The sequence below is a fragment of the Cottoperca gobio genome, chromosome 6 (assembly GCF_900634415.1).
Source record: "Cottoperca gobio chromosome 6, fCotGob3.1, whole genome shotgun sequence".
Classification (NCBI taxonomy): domain Eukaryota; kingdom Metazoa; phylum Chordata; class Actinopteri; order Perciformes; family Bovichtidae; genus Cottoperca; species Cottoperca gobio.
In genome coordinates, this window is record NC_041360.1 from 23,319,201 (window position 1) to 23,342,308 (window position 23,108).

The following is a 23,108-nucleotide window of genomic DNA, read 5'->3' on the forward strand; positions in this document are numbered from 1 at the left end:
GTGACAAGATAAATGTCCCCGTCGTGGGACTAATAAAGGATTTCTGATTTCTGCCTCGAAGGATGTTGTGAAAAATAAAATGGCCCTTGATAAGAAAAAGGTTCCCCACCCCTGCTTTAGAATCTGTAAAAGGGGTTTCAATTAACTCCAATGTAAACCCATCCGTGTCATTATATACATGTAGGAACAAAGGACGTTTATAAAGAGCAACAAAGTCAGACATAGGTGGGCAGGAAAGAGGATGGGTGGATGGGTTTAACACAGAACTTTCACGCAGGAGATCGTTGTTTGTACCCCGTGTGAAACCAAAAGTCCCTAAGCCTAACCAAGTAGTTCTGTTGTGTAAGTAAACCTACAAACGTTGGAAGTTTATTTTGAAAAACCTGCAGTCCTAAGTATGAAACTAGCAGAAACTCTACATATAGATTGAAGCGTAGGGACACTGACCCAGCTGCCGTATTTGACGAGTTGGGAGTGAAAATGTCAGGAATAAACCAAAACAAGTCCGGAGTCAGGAACCTCTCCTAACAGTTGAGAAAACCAAAAAACAACAAAACCTCGGTGCGATATAATACGTCATCGCAGAGATCCGGGGGTGGAGTGAACATCACAGCCTGATAATAAAAGTATAACTGGTATTATTCCAGGATTTGTCCGTCTGGTCACATGTCCCGTGTGGTATTTTGTGTTTCCTCCCAAACTAAGCAAACATTCACTCTCAGACAAATTTTAGACAGCGGGGCAAATATTAGTCCAACTGTACTGGATCTGTGGAACTCTGAGAATGCTAGCTGCGCCCACACACACACACACACACACACACACACACACACACACACACACACACACACACACACACACACACACACAGCAGTACAGTATAGTATAGTCTAACAGTGTTTTACAGTGAATATATATGAATTCAAAAGGTCACTGCAGATCTCTTTTAGCCTTTCAGCAGGCTGTCAACCTCAGGCCAGTGACTGCAAACGTTTTGTGACCATAAGCTGCAGGTTTATTGGTTGTAAATGTTTCTGTGTGGCAGTTTGGAATGATCCGGGTGCTTTCTGCAGCCCATCCTGGGGCTTGTGAACGCAGCACAATGAGGGTTCAGTTGGGACTTTCAACGGTTTCGTACGTTTGCACTGTGCCACACGTCAGAGCATTGGAAAGCTGAGAGAAAAATAAGCAATGAGCTAATCGGGGTTTGACAGATGTGGGTTTGTGATAGCGGAGCTGATGTTTTTGGACGGAAGTTGGTGATATTTAATGATATGCTTGGTCAGATTTGACCAAATAAATAGATAAACCCTAAATCAACATTTAGACCGTAGGAGCTATACAATTTGTGTGTGTGTGTGTGTGTCTTTCAATGAAAATTTACAGAAAACAGAAAAAAAGCAAAACAAAGTCGACGGCCAGTGGAGCTTTGTGCTAAATGCTAATGTCAGCATGCTAACATGCGCACAGTGACAATGTTAACATGTTTAGCAGGTCAAATATTTCAGATGTCTATCATCTTAGTTAAGCATGTTAGCTAGAAGTGGCAGTAACCACAATAAGTACAGCAGGCGTCCGTCTGTACGACAACTTCATGTCAATCCATTCAAGAGTTGTCGAGACATTGAGTCTGGACCAAAGAGATGGACTGACTGACTTACTGTTTTTTTTATTTGACAGCAGCCGATTCTATTTTCATACATGCACAGACACTGTAATACTGTATCTAAGCAGACAAAGAGACACAGAAAGAACAGCCAGTAAGGTGGAGAAAAAAAGCCTAATTTCCACATTCACAAATGGAAAAGCATTAGCAATGAATGAATCATACTTCTCCCTCTCAGCCTGAACTTAATTTGAGTACTAAAGACATTTCCTGCGCCTGGAGACAGAGGGGCTTTCATTCTTCAGCGAGCATGTATGGTATTTCCAAATGATACTGCAGAGTCTTGACGTCCGCTTTCCATTTTATCCAATGAGGTAATGACGTAATAACCAAATGCAACGAGTATCCTGGATGGAATGGAATATGAATGTAGGCGTACACAGTGGCATTCAGGGGCAGAGGAAATGATAATAAACCAACACAACACTAACTGCACTGTTCATTCAGTGCAGCATTTCTGTTAAAGAGAACTTAGACAGTTTCACATCCCTTCTATATACTCTGTTTATTCTTTGTGTGCTAACTTCAGCCAACTTCTGATCAGTAAGTGATGTTGGTATTTCTCCAGGTAACGATGACCCCCCTGCTTCTGCTGTGCGTGTCCTTGCCCCTCATCTCCGCAACCGTATTGTTTGAGCTTGAAAACCATGACGGTAAGTGTGGATTTATGAGACTGATTCTTATCTTCATCTTCATCTTCATTGTATACAAATTGAACTCCCGTCTCCTGACATTTGGAAACCTGATTTGGAGACAATTGGAAATGAATATTAAGATGCATTTATAAAAGGTCAGTTCTGTCATTATCTTCTGTGTAATCTACAATCTGATAAGAACTTTAGTAAATATGCTGCTGATATTAGCCAAGTCAGACTTTTGTTGTCTGTTTTAAACCAGTTTTCTTTATTTTCTCCTCGTCAAGATTTCAAATTGTCTTCAAGCAAGAAGCCAGAATTCTTCTATGTCATATTATAAAGTAGTTCTGCTCCTATCTGTGTTTGAAAATGTGTGTGTATGCACTATATATTAGGGTTTAACAAATAAAAAGACGAACAACCATTCTTCACCCTAGAATTGGATGGCACATTGCGTGTCAGCATCCCTATGGCGATGCCTCTCCGTCCTCTGCTGGGCAGCAAAGTAGTGGTGCCGTGTTACTTCCAGGACAACACAGTCAATGACCCCGGAGCCCCGACCGGCGCCCCATTCTCCCACCGAATCAAATGGAGCTACGTCTCCAAGGAGAAGGTCACCACGATCCTGGTGGCAGCTGAGGGAAAAATTCAAGTGGAGACAGAGTATTTGGACCGAGTGACGATGATCAACTACCCGCTGGTGCCCACTGATGCCACCTTAGAGATAACAGAGCTGAGGTCAAAAGATTCTGGCACCTACCGCTGCGAGGTGATGCACGGCATCGAGGACAACTATGACTCTGTGGACGTTCAGGTTCAGGGTAGGACACAGAAACACTTCATTCCTCTTAGTGGCTTGACTGCAGGTTTAAACCTCTGCAGACGTCACCTCTTGTTTGGTGTTTGGTTGAGTACAAAAAAGCATCCGAAGCATCCACAGTTATAACAGTTTCTTATCTCTTTCCGTATCTCACAGGTATTGTGTTCCACTACCGAGCCATCACCACCCGCTACACCCTGACGTTTGAGAAGGCGAAGGCCGCCTGTACCCAGAACAGCGCCACCATCGCCACTCCTGCCCAGCTGCAGGCTGCTTACGATGACGGATACCACCAGTGTGATGCTGGCTGGCTCTCTGATCAGACTGTCAGGTAGTGTCCATCCATCCATCCGTCATTTCTAAACTGCTCATACTGATCACTATGGACAGGTCGCCATCAAACTAATGTACAGTCACACCTACGAGCAATGAAGAGTTTCTAATTTACCAAGCAGATTCAAACCCATGTCTTGAATAGCCACACTTTAAGACGGGATGAAAAGTCTACTGTCATGGAGAGGAATCACACTTCCAGACAGTCTCTCCTCAAAGGCATTCATGGTGCTGAGGGACGTAGTTGTAAGAAGATTGAAGTTCAATCCACTCCTGCCTACAGTAGTTGTTGCTGAAGTGGGAACGGTTGACAAATTATCCAAGGCAACCCCGCATTGTGTCTTTTCTAACTCCGATAATATAAAACAAACAAATGTCTTTAACATACCAAACGTTTGCAATACAAAACTGGTACTGACCTTCCATGTAAGTTCATCTGCTGACTAACGTCTCTCTTGACCTCTCAAGGTACCCCATCCGTGAGCCGCGGGAGCATTGCTTTGGAGACAAGGAGGACTTCCCCGGCGTGAGAACCTACGGCGTGAGAGATGCCAACGAAACCTACGACGTGTATTGTTTTGCCGAGAAGCTTTCAGGTACACACAGCTAACATGGGTAGCAACAAAAGCTGCCTGACCCACATGAAACCTCTCTAGTACATACACAACTGTACAACGTCATCCAATTTAAAAGACAAAAGGACAATACTGTAGAGAAACGACAGAGAATAAAGTTGTGTGTACGAGTGCAAAGGCACAATTTCCTCTGTGCTTCAGCCTCAATCTTGGGACAACAAGGAACAACTGGTCAGCTGACCTGAGTGCCCTTGTTGGGACATATGGTTGTAAAAGGTCGGACCACATTTAATAATGTGTAGGTAAACAATAACATCTCAAAATGAATCCTGAAACAAACGGGGAGCCGGCACGAGGTAATGTGCATGTGTTCATCCATTTCTCTCTCTCCTCTCTCCTCCCAGGCAGGGTCTTCTACTCCATGTCTGTAGAGAAGTTTAGCTTCTATGAAGCAGGAGATCAGTGTGCCAAACTCGGCTCCCGGCTCGCCACCACCGGAGAGCTTTACCTGGCCTGGAAGGATGGCATGGATGTGTGTAACGCTGGCTGGCTGGCGGACAGAAGTGTACGCTACCCGATCAACATCGCCAGGCCTCAGTGCGGAGGGGGGCTCCTGGGAGTGAGAACCGTCTACCTGTTCCCCAACCAGACAGGATACCCCTACCCAGACACTCGCTACGATGCTGTCTGCTTCCAAGGTGAGTCCTTCATGAGGACAATCCACCTGGAGATACATGTTCGGTGCATTCTGGGAGCTTCTTTGTTGACATAATAACTCATAGCAGTTCTGTAATAACGTTATTTTTGTGTGGATGTCTTTAAAAATCAAATCAAGTAATTATGCAATCATGTCTCCTCAGCTGGCGAGGATGCCAGCGCTGTGCCCATGAGAACCACCCCTTTCCCAGACATCATCCGCATGACGCCCCGCCCCTGGGATGCACCCAAGCTTCACCCTCTCACCTGGGGGAGAGGAGATCAAGGGTGGAGATGTCGACATCTTCTCCCCACTGCCCGTCCCGCCCAGTGTGACAGACATAGATGAGGCCATGGCTCCCACAGGTACGTTGGTTATGTACTTGATCAATAACAAAACCCTTTGGAATATTTCTTAAAACTGTGAGAATACATTTCTACAAAGGGTGTATCCTTCTGAGGGGGCTCTTCCCCAAATGAGACGGAGGATTCCCCTTGGAAGTCTTGCCTTTGAGGATAATGTTTTGTTCAATGTGTAGTTTTACTTAAATATTGCTAAACAAACCACTTCCACAAAACCCTCTCATGCCTGCAGATCATTTAGTGGCCACATAAAAAACATTATTGTGTTTCTCCTCTTCCCTCCCGCTCATTCCTCAGGTGTGGTGTTCCACTACCGATCCATCACCGGTCGGTACACTCTGACCTTCGTGGAGGCTCAGCAGGCCTGCCAGAGTGTTGGGGCCGTCATCGCCAGCGTCCAGCAGCTGCAGGCAGCCTTCGAGAAAGGCCTGCACCAATGTGACGCTGGCTGGCTCCGCGACCAGACTGTCAGGTGAGCAGGAGGCATGGGTAGAATGAAGATAGACCAATATACACAATATGTTTCCCACAAAGTGCACTGAGTTGATTTTCAATTGATATGATTTATTTTGATTGCTATTCTAGAAATGAGAATATAATAAAATATATGTTTTTAAACTCCAGGGCTTAAAATCGCTGGTTCCTGGAGGAATATTAAGCCAAAGCAAAGCCTTAATAAACTGTACCAACATCCTCTTTCATGCTCAGGTATCCCATCGTGTCACCCAGAGATAACTGTGCTGGTAATCTGCCACACCTCCCAGGAGTCCGATCTTACGGCCTGAGACCAGCGAGCGAACACTACGATGTATTTTGTTACGTGGAACGTCTGCGAGGTGAGAAGCCCACTCTCTCTAATATCTATCTACTGTGTGTGACATGTTTGAACTCTTCTGAATGTCTGTGAATGCTTCGTCCAGGCGAGGTCTTCTTCACCAGTGATTATGACAGCTTCTCTTATGAGGAGGCGGTGCAGCACTGTCAGAAACTCAACACCACGTTGGCCACCACCGGGCAGCTCTTTGCCGCCTGGAACCAAGGGCTCGACAAGTGCCGTCCAGGCTGGTTGATGGACCGCAGCGTCCGCTTCCCCATCACGACCCCCAGGTCCCACTGCGGAGGCGGTCAGGTTGGGGTCCACATGATCTACGCCTACCCCAACCAGACAGGATTTCCTGATGAGCACTCACGCTACGACGCTTATTGTTTTAAAGGTAGGGAAGGGTTACATCTAGATTTTAAAGGGAAACAATTAAAGTTTCTTAAGCATCACTTATTCCATCCAAAGTCTGATTTAACTCATTTTACCTTTTCTTAGCTGAAATTCCTGTCGTTCACGTGGAAAATGAAACCAGTTTGATTCTGACGATCGTGACGGTGGATGTGATCAACAAGACAACAGTCACAGTTGATCACTTTGCTCCCACAGGTGAGACAACTTAAAGTTTTAATAGTTCTCAAAACACATGGTCTTATATTATTTAAAATGGGCTAAAGTAGTTATTTAATATTATCATTGATGTTTTTATCTCTCTTGTTTTTAGTTGAAACTACTGTTCAGTACAATGAAACTGAAGCCAGTGTAAATATTACCGAAATAGAAGAGTTTATCAACAAGACAACCGTCACAACGCATCATGTTGCTCCCACTGGTAAGACAACTGGAAAAAGTCTTTTGTCTTTTGTCAATAAAGCTAAACACAACATTTCACTTTGCTAAACAAGATATAACAAAGTATCTAATGTACTCTTGATTATTTTTAATATTTCCCCCAGTGAGTCCCATTTTACCTCAAGTCGTCCTATGTTGATGAGTCCGGCTCTGGTTCAGCTGATCATTCAGCCAGCGGGGAGATGTCAGGGGAGATGTCAGGGGAGTCAGGCGCCTCCGGCACCAGTGGTGACGCCTCCGGTTCAGGACAGAACGTCATCTTCAGTGGTCGCACTGACGTCTTCTCCGGGGATCAGTCCGCCTCTGGAGGTCCGCAGGAGGCAGAAGGGGGAAGTGCTGTCATCGTCACGTCTGGAGAACTGGGTAGTGCATCTGGATCTGGGGAGGGATTAGACAGACAACACTCTGGCTTTAGTGTATCTGGATCAGGTTTCACAAGCGGAAGTGGGGACATTAGTGGTAGTGGTGGAGACTCTGTGATCATCATGGTGGATGGGAAGATGGAGGAGGTGTCAAAAACTCACCAAAAACCCATTGCGCAGGAGTTAGGCCAGGGAGGCATTGATACCAGTGGGGCTTTCTTGGAGTCAAGTACTTCTGGATCTGGAAGTATGTCCGGGTCAGGCTCCGGGGGATTTTCTGGCATCTCATTTGTCGACCAAAGTGGCGTTGACCTGACAGTCCAGACGTCCGGTGAGCAGGAAGTGTCTGGATATCGCCCCTTTGGATCCGGGTTCCACAGCGGCTTTCCATCTGGTGTCTCAGGCAGCGGTTCTGCCTCTGGGGACTATATTCTGCGTCGTGGTGACGTCATCTACCTAACAGACAATGACATGATGGAAGTGACCGTAGCGCCACAGGTACGCCATCCTGAGCAGGGCCGTGGGGTGGTGGAGATCAGCGGGGAGGGGAGTGGGTCAGGGATCCATCATGAGTTCAGTGGCACTTTCCACCAAAGCTTGCATCTCTCAGGAAGTGGAGCCCAACCGATCGCTGAGGAGCTTAGCATCACCTTACCGCCTGGATCTCAGATTTCTCACCCTGAGTACATTGCCAGTCTCGACCAATCAGGACTTGGGGAGGAGTATCAGGAAAGCCGTGCAGGACCTACAGTTTATGAAGTGACTCCAGACGCAGCCTACACCAGCCCAACCACAGCACCGTCAGTGTCATTTGTAACCCCTGGTGTAGTGGAGCAGCCTGAAGTAGTGGAAGGTATGTGGTTCATACTTTATCACACTAATTTATAAAGGCCAAGAAAGCTGCCATTCATACATGCTCAACATTTCCACCCAAAGTTTCCTGAACTACCTTTCAAGGAACTAAAAGGTTACTTTAGTCCATTGTTGTCTCCAACCCTAGTCTACCCTTGGTACCCTAGTCTACACATTGGTAGTCACATTGGTCTGTCTCAGCTGAAAACATAATAAAGTGATATTTATTAAGATTTTACTAAAGATGGCGGTTGATGTCGTCCTCTGAATACTCGACCAATCAGAAATGTTCAGCGCTGAAAGCCCTACCCTTAAGTTCCTGAACTTTCGGAAGGTACTACCCCCCCGACCAGAGACCTTATGAGGGGGACACTAATGTCTCCAGACCTTAGTTAAGACCCCGGCCACTGCAGTTCCTCAAAAGGATCCTATTTCCAGGGGAAAGTTCTGTGGTCAAAAGGAGCTAAATTATCTGAGCAATTGTCCTTGTGATACAGCACCACTCATGAACAACATAATCAGTCATAATGTAATGTCTCTTCCTCTCTGCTGTCAGCCTCTGCAGACCCCTGTGATCCAAACCCCTGCGGTTCAGGATCCTGCTCTGTGCAGGGAGAGCTCGCTGTGTGTCAGTGTCCTTCTGGTTTCAGTGGTGAAGACTGCTCAACGCGTGAGTCGCCGAACTACCAAAACAAACACCACATTGTTCTTAATTGCCATTTAGCTAAAAAGAAAACCAGAAACCAATAAAGAAATTCCATATTTTATGCTTTTGTCCAAATGTGTTGATGTGTGTTGTTTGTGTGTGTAGCTGTGCAGGGCTGTGCAGAGGGCTGGCTGGAGTTCATGGGAAGCTGTTACCTCCACTTTGCGGAGAGAGACACCTGGTCTGAGGCTGAGCAGCGCTGTCTGGAGGTCAACGCCCACCTGGTCAGCATCGGCTCCCAGGAGGAGCAGCAGTTTGTCAACTGTGAGTAGCAATGTGTGTGCGTGTGCGTGTGTGTGTGTGTGTGTGTGTGTGTGTGTGTGTGTGTGTGTGTGTGTGTCTAGCTGGTAAAATCTGTTTTTCTTTGCAATGCAGCGAATGGCCAGGACTACCAGTGGATTGGACTTAATGACAGAGATGTGCAGAATGAGTTCCGCTGGACAGACGGCAGTCCTCTGGTGAGTTTGGTTGCTTAACAGCTAAACATTATTTTACTTTTCTTTATGTATTTATTCATCATCTTTGTATCTTCTTTAGACCTTTGAGAACTGGAGGCCCAACCAGCCTGACAACTACTTCAACTCTGAGGAGGATTGTGTGGTGATGATCTGGCACGAGGGTGGACAGTGGAACGACGTGCCCTGCAACTACCACCTTCCCTTCACCTGCAAGACTGGACCTGGTAAGCTTACTGGGTTGGAATATGTGTCTGTCCAAGAAGTGATTTAGGGAATTATTTCTCAAAAGGAAATTTTATTTGGGATGTGGAACAGTTGTGTGTGAACCAGCAACCTTAACCAAGATGAGCTTCGTAACACTTAACTATTTGTTTATTAATATACTCGTGTTGTCTTGTTTTTCAGCCACGTGCGGCGCTCCCCCTGAGGTGGAGCACGGCCGGCAGATGGGCAGCGGCAGAGAGCGTTATCCCGTCGACTCTATAGTCCGCTACCAGTGCGATGCAGGCTACACACAGCGCCACCTGCCCGTCATACGGTGCATGCCAGACGGACAGTGGGAGCAGCCACAAGTGGAATGTACAGAAGGTGAGTTTGCAGGCGAAGGCTGACATACGGATTTACCATCCATCATTTAAAACTTAAAACAATAACATGCAAGTTTAGCTTAGTTAACTAGATTGTCAGAAAATAGTGAACAATCTCAGTTTCTTAAAGTCCGAGATGAAGTCTTTGTATACATATATATATATATATCACAAAGTATGTGATACACATGCAACAAAGGTCCCTGATTGAACTCAAACCCGGGACGTTGCAGTTCATTGTCGATGCCTTGAACCCCTCGGCTACAATGCATGTTTTTAATCCACTTCATTTAAACCTTGACGCAAACCTAAAGCGTGTGAAATACACCTCCTGCAGAGCTAACACTTCAACATCACTCTGATGAAGAGGTGCCCAAGGGAGCACTTGAAATGGATCCTTTAGCCACACCACTCACTTCAGGCTCATTTATAAGTTTATTGGCAGCTCATGTTTACCTGATGTCATCAGTATGCGTACCTTTTCTCCCCCAGCCGGCGCCAACAGTAACAGGCTACACAAAAGATCCCTCAGGAGAAGAAGTAAAGGGGTCAGGAGCCAACAGGAACAGAGGAAGCTGCTCTGAGCAGGAATGAAAAGGACATACAACAGAGAGCCACAAAGGACCCCCCTCTTGTAAAGAAGCATGAACACCAATGCAAATGCCCGACCAAAAAGATAACATTCCCCACCATGTACATACACACACACTAAAGCACATTTAGACAGTGATGGTGTAATTGACTGATGTTTTGGATCTTTGGAGTGTCACCCTGCACCTTCTGAAGGCAGTTTCTTCCATGTATTTATACTGTCTAATTTATAGCTGTGATCTAGTATTCGGAAGCATTATCTCAATGCACATTATGAAAGTTTCTGCATCCAGTTGCCAGCACTGCACACAAAATAAGGAGGATAAAATGGTGATTTAAGAGGCTTTAGAGTGACACACAAAGACAAAACAGCCCAATAAAAGGAGTGTTTTCGATTGCAGCTGGATTCTCTGAAGTCAAACACATTGTTTCATAGACCTTTGCTATATTTTTAGGGTATTTCTCTAGATCTGTGTTTCTAAGTAGTTTTTATTTGGTCTCTAAGGATTACAAGTGTGTCCTTCAGACGGATGAAATAAGACATTATAGGCAAAGACAGTGAATCTCAAACTTTTTGTTTGTCACCCCTTAAAATACAGCAATGAGCACGTTGCCCCTCTTAACCTACACTGTGGAGAAAGGTGTTAGATCTTATTTGTATTTGAAGTATCGAGCCTTGAGGCTTACAGTATTGCATAAAATCCCAAATATGAGTAAAAGCAGGCTGAAAAGATGATACATCGGTGCAATATATCTCCATCTTTCAAAGACCTCGAATGATCTCGTCACAAACCTAAAGTTTGAGAGCCTCTGAGCAACACCACAGTATCAGATATACTGAAATGATTGAGCTGTTCCAACTGATGATGAATATAGAAATCCAAGTTCAAGACGTGAATAAAGTCACTGCAACAGACCTGGATTGAAATGATCAGCACTCATGCACTTTTGGGAGTCTTCAGTCACTTCTGTGCTAATCATTCAAATCCAGTGCACCTTAAACATAAGAAAAACAATCCTCATCTGTAGCTGCGGAAGGAAACTATACTTTATAACAAGTGAGATCTAGTGTGACGCGGAATTGGACCAGGTTGCAAAAAAGATCCACACCCAGTTTTTTGCAGGTTGGGGTTTATATTTGTGACTTCGCAAAAGCAATCAATGATTTGTTTCTGCACCATCTGATGGAAGAATCACGCTTTTATGAGATTCAGTGTTTGCTGAGTGAATGACGTTTCTCACTGTAAATATTCTCTGAACAGCAGGATCTGTCAATAACTTACACAGAGCAGACACGCTCATTGTTTGATTCATTCATCATCAATCTGTCAGTTTAATTAGCTGTTGAGTTTTAGTTTTGAAATACTAAACAAGTGGGCGTGACTTTGGATTTGGACAGCCGGCATAAGAAGACACAAACGTTCTCAGACATCTTTGTGGAGGTTCCTGGGTGTGTTTCATGCAAAATTTATCTACAAAAATGACACAATTTTAGGGAAAAGAAGCTGTGAAAGCAGCAGAAATTATTTCAAATATTATGAGAAAGAAGGAAGAGAAGGTGGAGGTTATAAAACGTTGACCATGACCTTTAAAAGGTCAAGATTAGTTCTTCAACTCAGAGCAGATACTTCTAACTTACGTGTCCGTATCTGACTTCTAACATATCAATTACAACTCTGAAACAGCAACCACACACACACACACACACACACACACACACACACACACACACACACACACACACACACACACACACTCTACAGAATATGAAAGTGGATGAGTGAGAGTGATGACGCCACAAAGTGAAACTGCAAACTTGCTCAAATATTGAGCTCATTTTTCAACAAACAGATTTATCTTCAGACAAATAAAACCAAATTGTGTGTGATGTTACAAACGGACACGTCTGTTGTGACTTTGTTCAGATCCCGAATCCTGATGTGAACATACAGTATGTTGTACTGTGCTGTACCAAATAAAACTTGGAATCATCTGTCTCTGTGAAATTATTGTGGTCAAAGCTATTACTTTTTATCTTCTTTCCCTGCAGCTGTTAAACGTGAGGTGAACTCTCCGAGTCAGAGGAACAAACCTGGCATTTAGTTTGTTTTACCTTCTTGTGAAACCCAACTGTGAAAAAACTCCGTTAATAGCTCCTTCTACAGCGACCACCTTCATCATCGCAAACAGATCTGCTGTGTGTGTGTGTGTGTGTAGCCCTGTATGTAAATAAATACATGTGTGGTTGCAGGTTTGCACAGTCTCACATGCGTGTAATCTGATGTGTGCATGCAGGCATGTAATCCCTGTGGGTGTTTATGTGTGTGTGTGTGTGTGTCCACTCATGTTTGGTCAGCAGGTGTAAATAGGACGTGTTTATAAAAACCTTCTGGCCATATAATCACTGGGACTTCTGTTCACACCCGGATGCAGGAGGGCGTAGCGACGTGTTTGACCCCACTCATCTAAAAGTGCATCTCGCACCCAGACAGAGCGACGCTGTTTACATACAGTGGCTGTTTGTATGGGTCAGTTACCCATCTCACCTCTCTACCCTGGCACTCCTGTGTCGCACCTTGAAACAAGAAGTGCCTGAAACCTGCATTCTCTCTAATGGCCAGTAGGGGGCGACTCTGCTGGTTGCAAAAAGAAGTCCTGTTGTATACAAGTCTATGAGAAGATTACCAAACTTCTTACTACAAAAAGATGCATAACGACAACTCTTTGTCTTGCTCCTGTGTAGGAAAGATGTCTGTGCACAGGGCCCATTGTCTCTGAAGCCGTCGTTGTACGCAAACATTCTCACCCTCAGATTGCGAGTGTGTGCTTAACCTCAATGTACCTCACATGTTTACAGTAGTGTTTTTATTAATTTGTAGAAAATAGTACAAATGAGAAGATGCAACAACAAAAAAGATACATGTACGTAATGAAACACCGTTTCTTCTTCCACAAGGGATGTAAACAAGTTAAATATTATAACAATACAGATACTCACTCATGACTTACTCTTAGTCAGTCAGAAACATGAAAAAGAGATTCACCTTTATAAAACAGGATACGCAGACATTTCAGGAGACACATAAAGACTCCAGTACATTTCACAGTGTTAGAAAGGCAGAAAGAGTAACTTAGAGTTTGTGAGTATACAATCAGGAGCCAGCTGGAAAGATCTGACAGGAACATAATGAGAAACACTCTCCAGTCCCTCAACCATCAAGGTGCCCTTTAGCAAGGCACTTAACACAAAAGTGTACGCTTGTAGTGTAAAGATCCCGAGATCTAATGTTTAAATGTTGTGGAGGGCTGAAGACAGACAATGTGATTGTTTGTTGGATAAATACAGAGTAGATGAAAGACAGGAGTGATTTGAATATGATGGTTATCTGAACACCTTCCCTTTGTCAACTAAAAGGCATTCTGTGCATTTTAGATTTAAATTAGAACTATTTTGTACAGTTTTAGTCAATAAAAGTGTATCGATCAGATTATATTAACATTTCAGTCCATTTATTCTAGCCAAGATATCGCACTGTTTCTTTCTCCCCAGCCCGGTTGTTGTTAACTTTAACTTAAAGGTATAATACGCAGCATTTTCCTAAAAAACAACGTATAAACTCGTACGAAAGCTAGACCTCTAAATCATCCCTTATGACCCACTAGAAGTGTATGCGGTGCTTGTATCTTCTCTTTCCTTAAAATTGATGATTAGTTACAGTTTTATGGAGGTGGAGAGCGATTAACCCAAATGGACTCAAAATACCTCAGAAATGAACAAACTGGCTAACAGCTCATTTTCTTCCAGGCTACAGCTGATGCTAACTTCTCAAGCAGAGCTTTGAACCGGAGAGCTGTGTCGAAGCATCTACCGATAACAGTAGACGCCAAATTCCAGGTACAGAGGGGGGAACCCAAAATGACGCACCCCTGGTTCTGGTGGGCCGCAGTTAGCTCGTGCCTTTGTGATAGGATAACGGACACTCCCGTCAGCCAACCATCCGGCGTCACAGCGGTCCAACCCCATCAGCCTCCAGGCGGCATACATCTGGCCCACTTTGGCAATATGACTTCCATCACTTACGCAAGCCTGGACCGCTTCTGTGAAGTTGAACTTGGTCTGGTTCTTTAAGAAGTACACAGTCCCTAACGCAGGAGAGAATCATAAGTGAGTTGTCATGTAGTGATATATCCAGGTTTAAAAAGCTGCAATGCTTGTCCACATGCTCCGAAGAAAAAGCAACATTTCAGTAGACATCTCCGCAACTTAATACATAAATGTCTTTGTCATTTTTTACGTTTTAAACTAAACTTGTGGCGACGTCTTACATCTCGCATCGTTATAACAGTCCAGCACACTTACCCCTTATAGTGGCGGAGAAGCAGAAAGCATCATAGCGGTAGAGGAGACGGTGTCGTTGTCCGTAGCTGCGCAGACCAGGAGCTAAGTCCACCCCCCCGCAGCCGGCACGCGGGGCTTTGATTGGATACTGCACTGTGCCATCGGCCAACCAGCCAGCGTTACACCAGTCCAACCCTTCCTCCCACGCTGCGAAGAGCTGCTCAAATGTAGCCAGAGTGGCCTCCTGATCCTTGCACGCCTGCTGTGCCCCAAAGAAGTTAAAATGGTAGCGTCCTTTCTGGGAGTAGTAGGGGAACACCACGCCTATACAGCATGGGGAGGAGAAGTAGGACTTTAATTGGTGTTTTGGATCTGAATGTATAAAATGGTGATGAATGTGATAGTGAGCAAGACTCTGACTCACTACTGTCACCACTATAAGGCAGGAGAACTCAACATATTATACATTTACTCAATTCTTATGCTAATGTATAGCTTGTGTAATACAGCTGTTTATTAGACACACACACACACACACACACACACACACACACACACACACACACACACACACACACACACCTCACCCCGCATCTCGAGGTCCACCGTCACACTCTCGTCCTCCAGGCCGTCAATCACCTCACATCGGTATCTGCCCGTGTCGTTGAGCTGCAGCTCACTGATCACCAGGGACATGTCACCTGGTGCTGAGCGTCGCAGGCGCACACGGCCTCGGAAGCTGCCGTAGCTGCGGTGACGGCTGCCCATGGCCACCATGACCTCAATTTCCCTGGTGAGGGCTTCTGGGGAAACAGGTGCACTGATGGTGTTGGCAGGCAGCCACGACCATTTGACCCGGGTCCTGCGTGGAGTGGTCTGTTCAGGCTCGTAGTGGAAGTGACAGGGCAGGGTGACGCTGCTCCCCCTGGTGGCCGACACTGAAAGCTCCGGGGATTCCACGAGGAGGCGAACCCCATTAAAATAGACTAGAGAAGGACAAAAGGACCAGAAATACAACACGTTCAGCAGAAGAATCTCAACTGTGTTCTCTATATTTGGTATTAATGGGATTACTAAAGCGAAATACTTCTGTTCTGTGAATGCAATCCTGGCGAGTGAGGTAATTGAGTACTTGCGTAGGATGTGGTTGATGTATTGGGTTATAAATCTTCCATCACACAATGAACCTCTTCAACCAGAATCACAATCTGATTTATTGCCAAGTAGATTTTCAATTACAAGGAATTTGCTTTGGTGTTTTGGGGATTAACACACCGTGTGTGTGCGCGCCCCCTGCTGGACTATTCACAACAATGAACCTGTATTTGTAGCTGCACAGTGGTTCCAAATGTCAATAATAGTTCCTATTATTTACTATATATATATATATATATATATATATATATATATATATATATATATATATATATATATATATATATATACATAAATATATCTGGACTAAGAGAAGAAATTGGTAAATAAAACACTAGTGTGCTACAGAATCTGTTTTAAAAAACTGACTGTCTGCGCTCCATGAATTATAATTCTCTTCTCCCAACACATCCAGGTGTTGCGTTGTACACAAATGAAGTATGCAATTGATATGTGTCCAAGACCCAGAAGTGGAACACGTATTCAGATCTTTAACTTGAGTAAAAGTAGCAGAAATACAGTCTAAAAACACTCTGTTACATATAAAAGTCCTGCAATGTTACTTAAACAGTTCACCATTGCTCACACATGCAGCAGAACACACACAAAGCTCCAGAGCCCTCTCTTTCAGACACACACAGACTCACAGAGGACTTACTCTCTCCGTTTCCGTTTCCATTGCTGATGTCCTGGTAGTGAAAGCCATTGTTGTACCCGGGGATCCAGGCCTGGCCGCCGGGCAGCAGCAGGCACGAGCAGGCGGCCAGTAGGGGGCGCAGCAGACTGAGCATGATGCTGTCCTGAACAGGGAATAAATACTGTGTGAGCTCTTTATTCTATATTTATATTTATATATATATATATATATATATATATATATATTTATATTTATAAAAGTCACAACAATCACATACTGGTGATTGTTTGGAAAAAAGCAATTAAATTAAAGCTCAAAAATAGTTTGTCACACCGATTGGAAATAGTAAAATAAAAATATATAAATTAGCCTTTTTCAAAATAACTATAATATGGCTCAAAGAAGACGACGAAGTAATGATAATCCAATTTTAGAATTAAAAAATGTCTTTTAAATCCTGTTTCATCTTTACAAATGTTACCAAATTAAATTAAAATAAATGTTAACGTTTTGGAGTTCTACACATGTTATATACAATCATACCTTTTGATGACTTCTTACATTATAAGCTACAGTTAATTGATTATTAACTTCACATCTCAGTCATTGTTCAAACCGTAATATACGTTTAATATCTTCACTTATTTTCTTCCTCCTCTCTAAAGTATTCAACCCCTACATGTTTCAATTAAGCCATAAATATAAGAATTATCGAGTGTATTTAATGTCTTTCTCGCGTGCTGCTTTATGAAGTATAAAGTGAAACCACAACTGTTTACTAACTGAATTATACCACCGCTCTCAAACTTAACAGCCAGTTTAAAACAAAAACAAAAAGCGAAAACGTGAAGTTTAAATCTTCCGTCTGAAAGTTTGTTTACAGGAAACAAAAGATCTAAAGTGGTAAAAAGTCACTCACAGATAAACAGTTGTCCTCGCAGCGTGTCCTCAGCTCATCTCCTCCTCATCCTCTGCTGCCTCTCTGCTCACCGGACTCAGAGGGGCGCGCGCGCAATACGTCACGCGACGAGGCATCCCCTTTGAAGTGAACAGTGACCTCATCATGCACGAGCCCCTACAGCAGATATATCAGTATAAATACAGTAATGATGCCAATAAAGGTGGAATTTACTCAAGAACTGCACTTAACTACACATTTGAGTTATTTACAAAGTTTTTATTTTTTTATTATTGTAATAGTTTTATTTTGATAGTTTTCAGTGGTGGAGGAAATGCTCAGATCTATACCTGAGTAAACATAGCAATACAGTGTAGAAATACTCATTCAAAATCTATAAGTAAAAGTACAACAGTATCAGAATATACTTTAAGTACTATAAGTAAAAGTACTTGTGCAGAACGGTCCGTTTCAGAATCATATATAAAATATTATAGGTTGAGATGCAATCATGTGTATAATAATACATCATAATGTATAGGTGATTTATATTTTGTATTAATAATCTGAACCTGCAAAGTAATTTAAGTATTAAAGAAATGTAGTAAAATGTTAAATATTTGCCTGTGAGATGTAGAAGTATAAATGAGCATAAAATGGAAATAAAAGTACAAGTAATTGTTAATTTACTTAATTATATTTCACCACTGATAGAGGTTTAGGACTGTTGGTTGGACAAAACAAGCATCAATTAATAGAGACAATAACCAGACAGATTAATATACTTAATTCATTTATTAAAAAATAAAAAGAATCCTTTGTGGCAGTGATACAGAATTGTTAAAAATAGCTTTACTACAAATAATCTTATGATATAATACACAATAGTACAACAATCACAGGGGATATTTAACTACTACTTTACTTACAATACCTGTCATACACTAACACCACATCTTGCACACAGATGCAAACTAAATGACATAAGCATTATTGTTTAAAATTAACAAGGAGGGGTCAGGTCAAAACAGTTGACCCGTCTCTTGACCCCGTCTCTTCCCACCTTTGTCAAACCCAACTGAGGATCTTTGTGTCGACACTTTTCTTCTTTTTTTTTTAACAAATGTTGGATGTGCAAGACAATCTAGTCTAGTCTAGCCATCTAGTTTATCCAAAGTGCAAATATGAAGCTTAAACATGTCGCTTCATGTAAGAAAACCATAATACCTTGATATTTAATAGGTTCAAGTCCATTTAACAACAGAGGAAAATCCTCATTAACAGTTAACAATGCAGGTGTACTTTACAACTCAGAACTGACCCTGGAGTTTTAAAACATATACGAGGGATATCGTGCGTTTTTCCACTTGTATTTGTCATTATAAGCTCTGGATAGAAACAGAATCCACGTCCTTTAATGTAAGATGTCGTGCATGTGATGACGATAAAGAAAAATAACACATTTTATTCATAACTTAGATTCATTGAAGGTTATTTGCAAAACAGTATCAAGTGTTAAGAGTAAAAGTTGTCTTTTTAAACAGGAGCATTGTCTAAATTCTCCCAACTTCTGTGTTCCTGGTACGTTGAGGCTGCCCGTGCATGTTCCATGCCCCCCCAGTTCTGCCATGGCCTCAAGTAACACAGCAAATATTGCCACATGAACTCATATTTCAATCATTAGTTGAAATAATAGCAGTCGTGGTGGAAAACGAGCAATTCCAGTTCTCCGCTGGGGCCTGAGAGAATGTGCTGCTGCCCGAATATCTGAGTGAAGCCTGGCTGTCCTTGTGCAGATGGAAGCTGCCCTCCTGACACGAGCACAAAGTGAATCCTGAAGCTGCTCCGAGACTTTGTCTGCCATCCCCCAGAAGAGCCACAACACTCAGAGTCCCCCGAATGTAAAGTCTTGAGCCTCTGCGAGTCCTGCACGCAAGGCTTTCCTCTGTGGTCAGCCCTCTGCAGCCACTGGTGTTTTTCTCCTGACTTGACTGACACCCAGCCGCCAGAACAAAAACCCAAGATCACCACTATTTCAGCCAGAAGGGATGTCGAGTCCCTGGAAGACAACCAGGATGTTGAGGGTTTCATTTTAAATCACTTTAGTGGTCACTAATCAAGGATACAATTTGTTTATTTACCACATTCCCACATTTCTGCAATCATTCTCTTCTTTTTTTGAAACCTAAAATTGCATTAAAGGGATAGTTTGGATGTTTTTGAAGTGGGGTTATATGAGGTACTTATCCATAGACATGTATTACCTCCTGTAGATAATAAAAGATTCTGTGAGGTCAAATTACTGTTTTTGTCAATGGAGCCTGGTGGCTTTGAAAGAGCATAGATAAGCTGCAGCTCCCTCCCGGAAACATCGACTGTATTGCTGTCTCAAAGGTAGAGCGGTGAATACATCGTAAACACAGCAGAACATTGCTTTGAATTCCATGCCTTTACCTCATACGACCAAACTGTCCCTTTAAAACACAAGACTCTGACTTTCTGTTAAACTTAAGGGGCCTTGAACCTCGGCTTGAGTTCATGTGACCTTGCAAACAGTCACAGTCAACATTAATGTTAAAGTCACGGCTGGCACAGAACCCCAGATCCGGATCACGACAAATCATCTCATCAGTTGTGGTTTGCCCGAAGCTGAACTCCTCGTGCCAGTGAACCCCCTCCTCCTCCTCCTCACTTTCTTTTCTTTACATCCACAAACCCACAACTACTGACTGTGGCTCCTTCTACCACAAACAGCGATTTGATTTTGTTCTTCCCAACAAACTTACACTGTGTGGAAACTCAGATGATGATTCGTGTTACATTATCGGACACAGTCATAAAATAAGAACATTATTTTCACATTTGTCACAAAAATTAACTAATTTACTCATTTCTGGCTGCAGTTTAGGGGGAAGGTTTTGAATATTTGTATGTTCACTCATTGACGCAGGACACCCTGAATCACAGCTTTGTTTCAGCTAACGCCTCACTCCTCTCTCCTCTTCCCCTACACCATCTGAAATATGTGCTTTGAAATTAAATATCTAGGATCTAGGATTGCTTCCTTGCCTGGGATTTCCTTTGAAGCCACAACACTAGCATCTCTCTGGAGACGGCAATGTATGTCGGTCGGTCTACCGCTTTGGTCCAGACACAGAAATATTTCAACAACTTTGGATTCCCATGAAACTGGGCTGTAATGTAATTTATAGTTCCAAGAGGATGAGTGCTACAGAGTTTCATAATCGCCAACTCTTCCTCAAGCACCAGTTGTTTCAAGTCAAATGCCATGACATTTGGTAAAAACATTCATGGTGCAGGGGCCGGGGTGGTTCCCACGCATTAGGGCTGTTCTTACCCGGGTTTAAATCCGACCCGTATGCATGTCATTAAGTATAAATCACGATGTTCACAAGGTGATGATGAGGATATATTGTGCAGCTCTACTCGCAAGACAACAAGTAACCATGCAGCAAAATAAAAGATGCTTTATGGATTTAAGGGAGAAAGTAAAGTTGCTTTATTCCTAAATTAAATGAAAACATAACATTTTAAGAGGCAGCAAGATAAGTCATCAACAGCTCCTAAACCTCGCCCCCGCTCTCAGCCAGCCCTCCCCGCGCACCCCTGAGCCATTATCTCCCAGTGTGTTTGAAGAGACCAGACCAGGGCTCTTCCCCAAAGCCCCAGATGAAAGGTTTTGGCCCGGGGCCTCAAATACCAGCAGCTCGTCTGAACTGCGGCGTTGGAAGGGGTGTAATTTCTGCAAAGCAGCAACATTCAGGTCCAGAGAGGCCAGGCGCAGCTCGTACCTGGAGCCCGGAGTGACCACATGAAAGAGGAAGAGATGACTGCGCGTGTTTATGTTTGTGCAGTGTGACTGAAGAGCCGAGCAGGTGAACGTGTCAGTGTGTGAAGTCACACGCTGTCATTAGCAGAGACTCGTCATACAGAGGTTTGTCACAAATGGTGTGTGTGTGTGTGTGTGTGTGTGTGTGTGTGTGTGTGTGTGTGTGTGTGTGTGTGTGTGTGGTTTTTGGTGCGACTGAAATGATTAAAGAGGAAGGTTTCAATAAAAGACCAACAGGAGAGTGAAGTGCAGGGCTCAGGGTGACAGTTTCAAGCCTTGATGAAAAGATAAAGGGCAAAATAAGCTGCAATAACAAATAAACACTACAATTTCCCATTTTTTTGTTACTCACTGATGAAAGTTTAGCACCCACCAAACATGCAAAATGCCAAATAAGGGGTGTATTAACGATAAAAGCCACTCATCACCGGTCAAAGCAACAGTTTCAAACATTTATTTGCGCAGAAATAACATAGGATTTCCTCTTTTTAGATGACGTCCCTTGAGATGTTTGTCTGTGTTGGTACATACCCGATCTAAAATAGCAGTTGTTTTCCAGGAGTGGATCTTTCCTGTTTGAACCCGCTGCGGTGCCTCCAGTTTCCTGCCTCCTCTGGCACGACGCCTCGGCCTGTCCCGGGACAGCTGTCATACCAGGAAAGCAAAACAGAGAGAGAGAAGGGCTGATGGAGGTGCAGTGAGTGATTCAATTCATGTTTTCCAAAACAAACTCTGGGAGTCATTATGCAATTTACATTGGACAATATAAAGTCAGATGAAAAGGTTTAATTAAAGAGGAGCAGCATGAGGTTTATTAGATGGCTAGGTTAAGCAAAGTCCATCCATACACATGTATTAACAGCTTAGTTGTTTCAGAGAGGGGAAAAGACTGAAGGGATGTGCTGGAAAAAGGAATCATAATGAGAAACATTCTAGAAATAATGAGTTCGTATCTCAAGATGATTAAGTATCTAAAACATTGCTTTTACTTCCTCTAAGTCATTATTTCAAGTAAGTGTGTCATTACAATGACTTACAGGATACTTTCTTTTATCAGAAGGTTCAGTTTTTATCTTTTACTGGCAGAAATTGGCCAGTAATATTCAAGTAATCCCTAATTACTGTGAAACAAAATGCAATAGAGGCTTAGTGGCGAAGTACAAATGCACACAATCGGAATCCAACCATTAAAAATGCAATTAAAAAAAAGGAGCAGTACAAAACAAACAAAACAATCCCTCCACTGAATGCTGGACCAGTTGCCCTCCTCGAGCTGTGCTGAGAAAAGCATGAGAGAAGACGATGGAGAGTTGTATTAAATGAGGGGCCACAGAGGATGAAGCTGTAATTAGGTCCTCAACACTTTAAAATGCCAGCGACTCCACCAGGAACAGCTGGTCTGTTGGGTAGTAGATGAGATCATCATCTAAGACAACAGTTGTCTGAGATTTACTAATTGAGCACAAAAAGTGATGTAATCTGGTGATGCCGCCTTTCTCCTCAAACATTACTGCCGTTCTAAAACACTAACGCACAATGTGGACCCTCCATCACTTAACCTTCACAGGTTCACAGCATTCATTGGTTTTTCTTATGACTCAAACCCCTATGGAGGGATTCCCCCTCTTTAGTGTGACCTTCAGTCTGTAATGAGGCCGAGGAGGGGACGTGGCCTCCTCGGGTGAAGATACCTTTGGAAGATTGTATAGTGGTATAGAGAGAGATTAGGCCCCTGGGGTGTTTAAATGCTAAACAGGCAAAACGACCCCTCAGTGCTTTTGGTCTTTTGATCCTCCACCTTTTTAAATGGAAAACAGATCCAATTAATTCAGCAACACGAGTAATAATATAATAATATAACCTAAATATTCCATCCTGTACAGAATATTACTATTCAGGCAATTTAGAGTCGA

The 23,108-nt window shown here is 43.2% G+C and overlaps 2 protein-coding genes across 2 annotated transcripts; one reads left to right on the plus strand and one right to left on the minus strand.

Annotated features, from left to right (window-relative positions):
- Positions 1-1,108: 1,108 nt before the first annotated feature.
- Positions 1,109-12,074, plus strand: acanb (aggrecan b). The gene is given in 21 exon segments (XM_029433404.1): positions 1,109-1,216; positions 2,235-2,319; positions 2,739-3,122; positions 3,278-3,452; positions 3,923-4,050; positions 4,434-4,727; positions 4,890-5,075; positions 5,077-5,091; positions 5,386-5,560; positions 5,797-5,924; positions 6,009-6,302; positions 6,407-6,517; positions 6,633-6,740; positions 6,865-6,887; positions 6,889-7,975; positions 8,531-8,644; positions 8,786-8,944; positions 9,056-9,138; positions 9,218-9,362; positions 9,544-9,726; positions 10,218-12,074. Coding segments are annotated over 20 exon segments (3,963 nt in total). The 5' UTR covers positions 1,109-1,216; positions 2,235-2,240; the 3' UTR covers positions 10,310-12,074.
- A 1,098-nt stretch (positions 12,075-13,172) lies between these two features.
- hapln3 (hyaluronan and proteoglycan link protein 3) lies at positions 13,173-17,434 on the minus strand. Its single transcript, XM_029433973.1, has 5 exons — positions 17,367-17,434; positions 16,469-16,612; positions 15,243-15,641; positions 14,677-14,979; positions 13,173-14,459 (listed from the first exon to the last, which is right to left on the minus strand). Exons 2-5 carry the CDS (start codon positions 16,599-16,601, stop codon positions 14,182-14,184), a joined length of 1,113 nt encoding a protein of 370 aa, XP_029289833.1. The 5' UTR covers positions 16,602-16,612; positions 17,367-17,434; the 3' UTR covers positions 13,173-14,181.
- Between the last annotated feature and the right edge of the window lie 5,674 nt (positions 17,435-23,108).

Bases quoted from the DNA above. Each gene is read 5' to 3' on its own strand.
- hapln3 (XM_029433973.1), bottom strand. From the start codon at position 16,601: ATGCTCAGTCTGCTGCGCCCCCTACTGGCCGCCTGCTCGTGCCTGCTG. The intron at 15,642-16,468 runs GTAAGTCCTCTG...GTCCTTCTCTAG, and splicing joins TGGAAACGGAAACGGAGAGA to TCTATTTTAATGGGGTTCGC. The intron at 14,980-15,242 runs GTGAGGTGTGTG...CATGCTGTATAG, and splicing joins GGTGGACCTCGAGATGCGGG to GCGTGGTGTTCCCCTACTAC.